Consider the following 13,182-nt stretch of genomic DNA (forward strand, 5'->3'; position numbering starts at 1 on the left):
CTTCCCGCAGGGGCATTAGTTAATAGCTAAACAGCTAGTAAAAATAAATATAGGAGAAGACCTGCTGCTAAATAAGGTTTAGCTACTCTAAGGTCTAATATTTTAGTAAAAAGATGCGCTAGCTTGGGACTTTAAGGACATATTAATAATATATTAAGATATTTAGCTACTGTATAAGATTTAAACTATGCCTTATAAAGCATAGCAGGTAAAGGGCTTCTAGTGCCCTAGAAAGCTTAAACTAATTGTTATTAACATAATAAGAATAAGGCTAAACTAAGGAACACTTAAGCGCAGCAATAGCTAGTATAGGAATCTATATTTCCTAGTGCCTAAGGTTAAGAATCCTACTAAGGCAATAAACTTTTAGTTAATTAATAATGCTTAGCAATATAATGCTGTTACTAAAAAAGATGCGTACATTCCGTCTTCCGCTAATAAGTTTTTAGAAAAATTTGCTAGAAGGGCAATATATTTGTACTTTAACTTGTTTTTAGGATATAACTAGATTAAATTACACTCGGCTAGCCAAGATATTATAGTATTCTAGACTCTAATTAGGCTTATAAGGTAGTGCACCTTGCTGCAAGGAGCTACAAACTTAGTTGCTATATTTATTCGCACTATTATAAAGATCCTTAAAGACTACTTCTTAGATGCAGCGCCCTTTATTAATAATATAAGGGTAGCCGGCTTAAAGTCAAAGTACAATAATAAAAAAGTATTAGATAGGATTTATTAATTTGTCTTTAAGTATGTATAGTAAGTAGACTAAATGCTTATTAATATAGCCTAAGCTAAGGCGACAGTGTTAGCTATAAAGTCTTAGTAGAGAGTATTAAAGATAATTGTAGTTAGATATAAAGTAGACTAGTAAGGTTAATATCCTAGTAATAATAAGGTCTTAAAAATACTGAACTAGCCTAAATGCTAAATAGTAAAGGAGGTTTAACAGTTTATTAGAATTGCGGTATATTATTAGTAGTAGATCTTCTATTTCTCTCTAAAAGCTGAGCTACTTTTTAAGTTACTCTAAAAGAACGCTAAATAGAGCTGGGGAGAGAGCTAGAGAAAAGTAATATAGTTAATTAAAAGCGCAATTACTTAGCCTCCTGCGCTAGTAGCGATAGACTACAAAGGAGGAGCAATATACCTTAGAGTAGATGCTTTAAATATAGGTAGAAGAACGCACCTAGAGCAAGTTAGAGCTAATAAACAGCAATACTTAATTAGGTTTGATAGTACCTTGTAGTTAGAAGCAGAATCCTAACAGCATTTAACAAAGCTAGAGTGCAAAGCTCTAGTTTAGGCGCTAAAAGCGTTTTAGTCCTATCTATATAGCTACTAATTTATTGTTGAAATAGATGCGAAAGTCCTAATTGCTTAATTAAACTAATCCTTATTAGACCTTCCTAGCTCTGTAATAAACTAATAGCTTACAACAATCTTTTAGTAGGACTTTAATATTGTCTACGTACTAGGTAAGAAAAACGTTATCCTTAATACACTTTTAAAGTATCTCTAACTAGAAGACTAGAAGCCCTTTTTAGAGGATAAAGACAACCTAGAGCCCTTTATTAATCAAACTCTAAAGAGGCATAAAGAAGTTTATATAGCTAAAAGCTTAGTTAAACTACAATACTTAGTTAAGAAGTATAATAAAGACTTAGAAGAAATAGTAGTCTTCCTCTAGACACTAGAACACCCGACTCGCCTACAAGGCAAGATACTCTAAGCCTAAACTAAGAAAGTAACTTGCTTCTTTATTTAAGAGAGGTATTTATTTAGGAAAGCTACTAAGGCGATGCTAGCTTAAAGGGTACTTAACAGGCCTAAAACGCAAGCAGCGCTAATCTAAGAGATATATAAGCAACTAGGATATAAGGGTATTTAGACTACGTTTAGAGCGATTAACTAGCAATACTAGTAGGAAGGAATATATTAGTAAGTAGCAAAACAACTCAGCCCTTGCAAAAAATATTAGTTAATTAAAGGAGCTAGAAGGGAGGTAGAGCTTAACACAACATACTCTTAAGTATTGTAGGCATAGTAGACTATTAATATTACGTTTATGCTAAAAGTTAAAAAGAAGACTTACTTATTAATTGCCTGCGAATACTTCTTAGGATAGCCTAAAGCTTGTGCAGTTTGTACTGCAAACTTAGAAACTATAGCCTAATTTATCTTTAAAAAGATCTGCTGTAGATAGGGAGTACTACTAAAGCTCTCTATTAATAGAGGTACTAAGAATAAGTTAGTAGTTAAAGCGCTTGCTACCCTTTTTAGAATTTACTATATATAAGCTTCTGCGTATAATTCGAGAGCTTAAAAACTTATTAAAAGGGGACATTAGGGCTATATTTATGCCTTAGCAAAGCTAACTAGCCTTTAAGTAAATAATTTAGCAGTAGTTACCTAGGCTAAGCGTGTATTGCTATAACGTCTTCTTAGATATTCTCCTGCGCAACTAGTTCTCGGCTAGAACCCTGTGCTTTTAATAGAACTTATAGTACCTACTTAGCAGAGTCTGCTATAGTTAGCAATAGAGAGTTATACTAATTTGCTTACAGTTTAAGCTACCTAGCTACAATTCTAGTAGAAGAACTTAGAAAAAGTAGTTAATTATACAAGAAGGCTTTGCAGAGAGGCAACTAAGAGTTAAAATAAGGGAAAAGAGGTGCTAATTGCTTTGTAAGAAGGCAAGTTAGTATTAATCTAAGACACAATAAAAGCTATTAACAAGAGCTTAAATTAAAAGCTTACTAAGAAGTAGCTAGGACCCTACTAGATAAGCACTGCAAACCTAGATAAGGGCTATTATTAGCTTAAAGATCTAAATAGAGTAGTATTTGCAAGCACTACTTGAGCTAACAGGCTAAAGAAGTTTAAAGAAATGCCAAGGACGCTTAAAGCTAAGATTTTAGTAGGAAGACTAAGGTTGTATCTAAAAACTAAAGGGTTTTAGATAGTAACGCTAATTCTAAGCACCCTATAAGCACTTAAGAAACTACTACTACTAATACTTTCTATTATAGATACTAAAACTTTATTGTCCGAAGATAACAAGCCTTTGCTAAAGGGCTATATTCTAATAGGTTTATATATTCCAAATTAAAGGTCTAATAATGCGCCCTAAAGAGCTATTAATAAGATTTTATAAAACAATGTTCTTAGGACAATAAAGAGAGAAGAGGCAATTATAGACACTAAAAGTAAGTTAGAGTAAGGTTACGCAGGCAGAAGAGAAAGGTTAGAAAAGCTGCGAGAAAATTAAAAAGAAGGGAGGAAAGAGAAGAAATTTATTAGTAGGCTATTAAAAAGAATAGAAGCCCTAGGTGCTAGTAGCACATCTAAAAACTAGTTTTTAAAAACTTTTAGATAGGCAGCTTGATCTATGCTAACTGCCTATTATTATCTAATCTGCTTATATTTGCTAGGCCTGAAGAACACTGCTAACCTAGGAACTAGGAGTATTACTACAGCCTTTGCCTTTACTGCTACTGCCTTAAGGAGCGTTTAAACTGCTAAACTAGGCAGAAAGAGAAGTTAGGCTATAAGAGCTACGCAGGCTACGCAGGTTATCTAGATTTATAAATACTAAGCTTGCAGTACAACTACAAGCCTAAAGACTTTGCAGACTAGGAAAGCTAGGATACTTAAGACAACCTTAGCTATAGGTAGTAGTAATTTCTGCAAGAGTAGAAGCAGTACTAATAGCGTCTACAGGAGGGCAATCTAGTATTAAAAGTTAGCAAGAAAGATCTTTAGGTAAGGATTAGAAACCTACTATAAAAGCTATAGCAAGTAGTATTACTGTTAAGAGCACACTTATTGCAGGCTCTATAGTTAAGAAGGCGGCCTTAATAGTAAGATTGCGCGCAGCTATTAAAGGTATAGCTAGCCCTAGTACTTAGGCAACAGGTATAGCAATTATTAGCAAGGTAGACTTAGTTACTAGCAGCTACTTATTAGATAACTAGTAAGGTTAGCAAAAGACTATTAGTATAAGAAGGAAAGCACATCTTACCTGCTTTAATATTAGAATTGTAGTATCTACAAGCAGTACCTATTCTAAAGAGCTACTAGACACTTAGGATAGCGCTAGCAAAGCAAATAAATGCTAGGGACAAGTAGCCCTTAATATTGTCTTAGTAAACTGCAGAAAGTTAAAAGTAAGGGCTAAGATTAATACCCTAGGCTGCTAGCTGCTAGAGGAAGTAGGCTAGTGCGCAGATAAAGTTAAGGGTTACTTGCTACTACCTTTAGCTCTCTACTGCAAAAAATAAGCTTACAACTAAGTATTAGCATAGGAGGACTTATACTACTTAAAAAGATAGCTCTTAGCTAAGCGCATGTTGTAGGTCTAAAGAAAGCTCTCTTTATTACTACTATTAGCAAAGTAGTAGCTGCGAGAATAGAGAGGCTAATAGTTATTACTATTATTACTACTACTACTACCTCTACTAAGAGCACCTATTGCAGTGCTGCCTAAGGCGTAGTTAACAGCAGCTATAGTAAGAGGAAAGAAGAGAAGAAAAAAGAGTAATAGTTAAGTAGTAGGTTGTCGAAGAAGGCTTAGGGAACTAAAGAAGAAGAGTAAAGGAGTAGAGAAAAGGACAACTAGGAAAAGAGGGGCAGTTTATATATGTTTTCTTCTAGAGGGGTATTAGGCCTAAGCTTTTACTATACTACTATTACATTAGAGCTGCCTCTACTTTAAAGCTAGCAGGTAATATCTAATACTAAAGTAGTAAGCGATACTATAGTAAGTAAGAGCCTAGCATTTTATAAATAGCTATCTATAATTGCAGCTATTAGTTTAGTAGTAAAGTGCGTGCAAAAAGGGCTTAATGCTTAGGCAGCGCATTAGGCAACAAGTAAATAGGGAGAGAGGAGAAGGTAGAATAGCGAACAATACCTAACACTACAATATTTAGTGTTAAGGGGGGGTATTAGAGCTTAAAGAGGGGTATTAGAGCTTAAGAGGACTAAGCTTATAATTAGGGAGGAAGATGTAGTATAGTAAGTTAGCACGTAATAGATATCCTTAGCAGCAAAGCTGTATTGTAGTTTAGATAAGTAGAGAAGGAGAGAGGCACTAACACTAGCTTGCAATAGAATACTAAAAATACAAATTGCACGTCCTACTAACTACAGGTTAACGCCTGCCTCCTCTATTTGAATGCGCATTGTAGTATGCTACAATAGATAGAATAGAGCTTAATAATAAGAATAATTTAAGCTTAATTAGAGCCTTCTTGCAAACTTTTAAAGAAAAATAACAAGAAAATATAGTAGTAATAGCAATACTATATTAATAGAATAAAAATATATAAAATAAGCTTTAAAGCTTTGCTAAAATACTTAAAAGTAACTGCTTACTGCAGCTAAAACTTATAAAAGCAGAACTAGTACTTGCTTTAGTACTGTTAGAACTTTAAGTTAACCCTTAACTAGGCGCGCCTGCTTTACCTGTCGCACTTATACTTTAGCTAAACTTTTTTATTATTTACTGCAAGCCTTTTTTAATAAAAGAGCTATTTTTAAAATATAAAGTATACTTTTAGGCCTAAAAAGTTACAATTAAGTATAAATTAAAAACTAATGCGGCCTTTATAAAAAATAAGAAAAATATATTTGCTTTTATATAAAGTTAATTAAAAGTAAGTATTTAAAAAGAAGTTAGCTTTTACTATAAAATTAGAAAGCAGGAAAAATAATAGGACCTAGTCGCTTTTCTTTAATACCTAGACTTCTACTATAAAAATAACTATAAAAAGGAGTAGGCGCAGGCTAAACTAAAAAACTTCTAGCAAAGTAATAAAAAATTTTTTTTAAAATTTTTTATCTACTTTAAGTAGCTCTTAGCCTAAAGCAGCAGGGCTAAATAAAATTTTAAATAAAAATTTTATAAGCTTTAGTGCTGCTTAAACTATATATTTTAAACTATTGTTCTGCACTAAAGAGTTACTTAAGTAAATTATTATATAGTAGTTGCAGCCTACAAATTAATTGCAGTAAATATTAAAACTATAACTATAGAAAAAAAAATTTACTTATACTACTAGCCTACACTAAAGGCAAAGTGTAATAAAGATAGGGATATTAAAATAACTTTAGTTTATGCTATAAAGATAGTAAAATTATAAAAATAAAAGGGCCTAATAGCTTTAAAAAGCAAATTATAACTGTAGCAACTTAATTAAGTACTAAATAAAGTTTTTTAATAATAATACAAGGCAAGACTGTATATACACTGCAGGGAAAATAAGTATTTTATAAAAAACTATATAAATATAGTATTTCTATACGCAGTATCTATTAAGGCTATAGCAGTAGTACTACTATTAGTTAAAAATAAAAAATAAAAAAACTAAATACTTTTAGCTAAAAATTAAACTAAAAGTAATATAGGGACACTACAGTAGAAAAGCAAGCTAGGGCAGAAAATAATATAAAAAAAATTTAAAAAATTTAGTAAAGAATAAATAAACCCTTATTTTTTATACTAGTTTTTTTTAATAAAGTAAAGTTTATAAATGCTTTAGTTAACTTAAAGTACAAGTGTTTTAGTGCTATAAGTAAAAAAATAGCAAAGCAGGTTAAAATAGATTTTATTAATATTCTGCTTTAATTTTTAAACTAAGTTATAGGAACCCCTTTAAGTGCAAAAATAACCTAGCTAGTTATACTAAGCTATAATATAAATAGTTAGTAGTTCTGCTTAATAGTATATATAATTTCTAGCTTAAAGCACGACTTTATCTTTAAAAAATTATAAATAAGCTAAAAAAAAACTATAGTAAATATAGCTTAAAGCAAGCTAGTTATGCATAGCGCAAAATATATAGTAATAAAAAAAAACTATTTCTAAAAAATATTCTTAAAAATAAAAATAGTTTTAAGCTTAACGTATGCAGCTTTGCTATAATAAAAAAAAAAAAGTCTTAGCAGCAGTAATAAATTCTGTAAAATAATAATTTAGCACTTAACTGCTATTTTTTAAAAATAGGGCCCTAATAATACTCTGCTAGAAGAAGAATTAATAGAAAATAAATTAAAATTGCTAAAAAAACTAAAAAAATTTTAAAACTTATTTAATAATAGTAAAGCAAAAAAGCTGCCTTTATACTAAAAATATTTAAATTATTATATTTACTTATAGTAAACTAAAGAAGGTAACGCCTTATACTTACTATAAAAACTTTTATACAGCATGCCTTAGGATTATTTACTAAAATTATAGAAATAAATTATAAATTTAATAAATAAAAAATAGATTTAAGCTAATTTTTTTTTAGTAAAGGCACTTATTTTTTTTATATATAAATTTTTAGGGAAATAGCACTTTTATATAAACTACTAGGCCTTAAACAAAATTATAAAAGCAGATTAGTACTCTTTGCTTTTTATTAAAAAAACTTTTTAAATATTATTTAATACTAAATAGTTTATAAAAGTAAATATCTGTTTAGCATTTTATTATTTACAAGTAGCTAAAGGGAATAAATACCTAACTATATTCTAGACCTAGTTTAGCTTTTATAAGTAGTTAGTATGCTTAATAAGCCTAATTAAAATACTTATTTTTTTTTAATAATATATTAATAGAGCGCTTTAAAAAATATTAAGAAATTATACTACAGCGTATTTAGATAATATCTTAATATACTTAGGGGGCACCCGCAAGGACTATATAAGAAAAATCTATTAAATTTTTATATTACTTAAAAAAGCTAAATTAAATTTAGATTTAAAAAAGTGCGTTTTTGCTGCGCACAAAATTTAATATCTAAAGTATATTATAAAAGTAAGAAAAGTAGTCTGCCTAAATTCTAAAAAAATTTAAGTAATTTAAAAGTAAAAGCTACTTACTATAGTATAAAAAGTGCAGAAGTTCTTAAAATTTATAAATTTTTATTAAAATTTTATTTTTTAGTTTTCTTAAGTCGCGGGGCCGCTATATTTTCTAATAAAAAAAAGCACCCTATTTTTATAAGGAAAAGCTTAGTAGGTAGCTTTTTAAATACTAAAAAATACTTTTATAGTAGGGCTAGTACTAGCCTAGTAAAATTTTAAAAAAAATATAGTTATAAAAGCAGACTGCTTTAGACAAGCATTAGAAAAATACTTGTTTTAAGTTATAAAAGGCGTTTTATACTTTATTGCATACTACTTAGCAGCTTTTACTTTAAAATAATAGAACTATATAATTTATAATAAAAAGCTAACTATAGTAGTATAATGCTTAAAAGTATAGTTAGCAGAATTTTAGAGCGTAAAATGCCTATTTATAATACTAATAAACTATAAAAACCTAGAATACTTTACTACTTTTTATACGCTTAGCGAACGCTAGTATAAATAGGCAGAAATACTATTTTAGTATAATTTCTATTTGTAGTTTTGCTTAAGCTAAATAGCAGTTTGCTTAAATATATTAAGTTAATAAAAATAAAATATTATAATAAAATTTTCTTAAATATTTTAAGTTATAATACTTATTAGTATAGCAGTAACCTAGAGTAGTAAAGATATAAAGGCTAAACTAAAGCTGTAAAAAGGCTGTATTTTTATAAATAATTATATATAGGCTTTATAAAACAAAGCTATAGTTTAAAACAAGATGCATAATATCTAGCTTAAAGTAGTATAAAAAAGCAACTAATATTTTTTACTAAAAATAAAAACTTTATAGTAAATTAAAAACTGTATAGTTAGCGCGTATAGCACTTTATTATAAAAAAAAGTAATATAAGTACTAGCATAAAAATTACTTACTATTATAATTATTTAGCAGGCTTATAAGTCTAATCTAGCTAAGCACCTAAAAAAAAATATAATATTCTAAATAATATAGCATAATTATTACTAAAATAGTATATCTAAAAACGTTGCCTAGTACGTTTAAAACTGCTACTATTATAAAGCTTATATATTTTAAAAAAAATAGTAAAAACTATTATAACTTTTACTAGTAGCAGACTAGTTTTAGTTATAAATTTTTATAAATTTTATAATAAACTTGCTAGTAAAAAAAAAAAGAGCTTTATGCTACTTATTAGTTATTACAAATTACTTTTTTAAATATATTTAGTTAGAAATACTAACTTTTATAGCTGCTAAGCACTGCGCAGCAGTTTTCTGCAATATATAGTAAAAATTTTATAAATTTTTGTTTTCTATTATTACTAACTGCAGATTAGACTAGTTAGAAAAGTTCTAGACTATACTGTATAAATTTATAAGTATAATACAGCTCTTTTTTACTGCTTATTACCCCTAAACTAATAGTAGTATAGAAAAAGCAAACTAAAAAGTATAAGTAGTATTAAAGGTAGTAATTTGCTTTAAGCAAACTAATTAGTTTAATTACTTTTTAGCCTACTAGCTAGCCTTAAATAATAAAAATTCTATAATAATAAAAATAAGCTTAAACTTTTTTTTTAACAGATATATAGCAAACTTGCTCTAATAGGTGCTAATAGAAAAAAAGAGCTAAACTACACTTAAAAAATATACAGTATAATTCTTAAATTACTTAAAATAAAGTACAGAACTAGTATAAGCTGCTATTTTATTTATACAATAATACTAGCAGAAAGCAATAAACTAAGTGCATTAGCTAGTAGAGTAATTTTAGGTAAAAAACTATATTTAGTTTTTTTTATAAAATATAAAAACAAACTAGCCTAGTAATAAGCTTAACTAGCTACAGGCCTAATATATAATTATAATAGTACTTACTCCTTTAATAGTTATTCTAAACTTACTAGGGGATTTTTATAAAACAGTATATATAAACTTAGTAAAACAAGCTGCAACTAACCTATTACTAAGCTAGAAAAAAAAAATAGCTAACTAAATTTAAAATTTATTTTTAAAAAAAAAAACCCTTCTTTCTACAAATAGGAAATAGAAGAGATTTTTAATATTAGAAATACTAGGGGAAAGAATAAAAAAAAAGCCTTAATTAAATAGCAAGGCTAGCTAAACCTAACTTAGTAACCCTTAAAAAACATAAAAAAAAAAAAAAAAATAAACTACTAATAAAAAAAAAAAAAAAACTAAAAAAAGTAAAGCACTATATATTCTTCTAGCTAAAAAAAAGCAAAGGCCGCCCTAAGCCTAAATAAGAAAAAAAATATAAAGGTAAAAAATCTTACTGCGGCTAATAAGCTAGCCTAAGTTAAAATAAAATTTTAAAAAAAAAAAATAAAAAAAATATAAAAGCTAAAAGCTATACTGCAGCTACTTTAAACTAGCTTAAGTTAAAATAATAAAAAGCTCTAAACAGAAAAAAGGCAGGGAAAATATAAAATTTAAAAAAAAACTCTATTTTTTTTTATTATAAAAACAGCTAAACTGTTAACGCTTTTTACTACTATAGTTATAGCAAAGGCGAGTTTTTACAAAATACTAAGTAAATATAGCACAGTCTTACTAAAAAAAAAAAGAAAAAATATCTAGGCCTAAAATAAAGTAGCTTAAAAAAGTACTACTTAAAGCCTAAGTTTGCTAAGTAGACGCAGTATTACTAAAGTAAAAAAAATTAAAGCAAAAAGGGCTAAATAATAAATTACTAAAATATCTAAGGCTAAAAAGGTAAATAGAAAAAAAAAAGTCTAAACTAGCCTAAAAACGGCGCTGCTAATAAAAATTAACTAGGAAAAGCTAAAGTAAAAGCTAAATTTAAGGCAAAGGCTAAATTTAAAGCAAAAGCTAAACTTAAGGCAGAGGCTAAGCCTAAAGCAAACTTATTAACTTATTTTATACTAAAAAAAAAAAAAACTCTTTAGAAGAAAAATGCTTGTACTAGCGCTAAAAAAAAGTAGAAGAAAAACGCTAATTATAAATAATAGGCAACTAGTTATAATAGCTGTAAAAAAGTTTAAAAAGCTTTTAGCAAACTTAAAAAAAAAATTAGCTTATTACTATTATTAATAAAATTAATAAAAAAAATATATTAGAGTACTTTTATATTATTGCGCTAAAAGAACTGTTCTAAAGCTAACTTATAAAACTTAATTTACTAAAAAAAATAAGCAAAAGTAGATAAACTAGCTTAAATATAGTAAAAAAAAATTTTAAAAAAAAAAAAAAATACTTATATTAATACTAGTAAGCAACGTATTTACAGAAGCCTAAAAAGCATTAAAATAAATATCTTAGCCCCTAATATAAATATAAATTAAGTTAATAATTTAATTTATAGTATTTACTATACTATTTATATACGCGTTTAGTCCTTAACTAGCATAGCTATAAAATAAAATATAAAAAATAATAGCTAAAGCCTCCTTTATAGTAGTGCAGGGGAAATTACCTATAGCCTATTTAAAGCTATAGGCGGTTTAGAACAGAAATAAAGTAATAGTATTATAAATAGCAGTATTATAAATATTTTTGTAGCAATAGCGCAGCATATAAAATTATAAATTAAACTAGTAGTATATACTAGCTATATAACGCGCTAAATTAGTACTATAAATACTTTAAATAATAATATGTAAATTATTATTAAAGTTAGACTTATTATAGTAATTTTACTAAGCCTAAAAAGCCTAGCAAAAGTTAGAGTGCGTAGTAAAAAGAATATTTTTATACTTATATATTTTTTTACTTTAGTAGCAAGCAGAGCATAACTAACTAGGTTTATTTTAGCATTTAGCATAATTAAACTTTTTTATAATACTAATATATTTAGTGTATATTTAGCCCTAAGTAGGCATTGCTTTAAATTTTTTATTATTAAAATTGCTTTTAGCAATATACTGCCTAGATTTGCGCACTAGCTTAGCTAAAGTGCCTAATTAAAAAAAAAATTAGCTTTACTATAGCGCTATATAGAAAAATAGCATATATTTTAGCAATAGTTACTAAGACTGCTATAACTGCTGCTAAGTAAGCTACTATTACTGCTTAAAATAAAAGATTAAGAGCTAAAAACAAGGTTGCAAGTTACTATAGCAAAAAAATAGGCAGTACTATAGGGCTAATATAAAAAAAAAAGCTTATAAAATAAAAATATAAAAGAAAGCAAAAAAAAAGCGTATAAAAGTAGCTCTAAAAAAAAATAACTAAAAAAAAAAAATTATAAGTTTTTGTTTAAAAATTTGCTTAAATTTAGTATAAGCTACTATTATAAGTGCGTAAAAGCTAACAATCTTTAAAACTACTTAGAACTTTTTTAAAAAAAAATTACACTAAAGTACTATAAAAATCTAATAATATTGCAACTAGCCTAAGGCCTAAAGAAGGGGGAGAACTTTTTTTAGAAATAAAAAAATATATTATAGCTTAGGCTTTAGCCTAAGCTTTAGTATTTGCAGACTAAGGACTTTAGCAAACTTTAGTAATAAACTCCTATATAAGTAGCTAGAAATCTCTATACTTCTTTAAAGTATATAATACTATTATTTACGCTTAAAACAGAACAATCCTAAGGCCAGTCTATAACAATATTATAAATAATAGGAAATGTATCTTTATTAGCTTTATAATAATCTATAATATTTATATCTTTAGAAATAATATCTTCTTCTAAATATATATCTATTTCTTCTTTATTTAATATATTATTATTATCTTTAAAAAATTCATTATCGCTACTATAATCTATATTATTACTATTAAAACTAGTACTTATATTTATATCTTCAATTATAGTATTATTATTATTATTATTGTTATTATTATTTAAATACTTTATTTTATATTTATTATATATTGCTTTAAAATACTCTATTATATTATCTATAATAGTATAATTAAAACCTAGACTTTTAAATATATCTATTTTAAATTGTGGGTTTAATATAGTAACTAAATATAAATCGTTTAATTTATTATCTATATTTAAATTATAAATTGGATAATAATTTAATAGTTTATTATAAGCTTCAATTAGAGCTGTTTTAATAAATATATTAATATTATTATTTAATTTATAAGAATCTAGTTTTTTAATTAATCTAGTAATATAAGGTATTATTAAATAAATAGTAGAATAACTACTAGTTTGAAATTTAATAGTAGGTTTTCTAAATATTTCTAAAATATCTCTTATTATTACTAAATAATCCCATTCTTCTTCTGTAATAATATATTTATTTAAATTTAAATTTTTCTTTTTAATATTAGTTAAATTATTAGCATTTTCTAATAAAGCCTCTATTTCTT

The 13,182-nt window shown here is 26.7% G+C and overlaps 1 protein-coding gene across 1 annotated transcript; it reads left to right on the forward strand.

Annotated features, from left to right (window-relative positions):
* Window positions 1-574: 574 nt before the first annotated feature.
* K460DRAFT_294784 (uncharacterized protein) lies at window positions 575-742 on the forward strand (the record flags this gene model as incomplete). The annotated part of the gene is made up of 1 exon (XM_040929513.1): window positions 575-742. A coding segment is annotated over one exon (168 nt), but the record flags the coding sequence as incomplete, so codon positions are not given.
* Between the last annotated feature and the right edge of the window lie 12,440 nt (window positions 743-13,182).

The sequence above is a fragment of the Cucurbitaria berberidis genome (assembly GCF_010015615.1).
Source record: "Cucurbitaria berberidis CBS 394.84 unplaced genomic scaffold K460scaffold_6, whole genome shotgun sequence".
In the NCBI taxonomy this organism is placed as follows: Eukaryota; Fungi; Ascomycota; class Dothideomycetes; order Pleosporales; family Cucurbitariaceae; genus Cucurbitaria; species Cucurbitaria berberidis.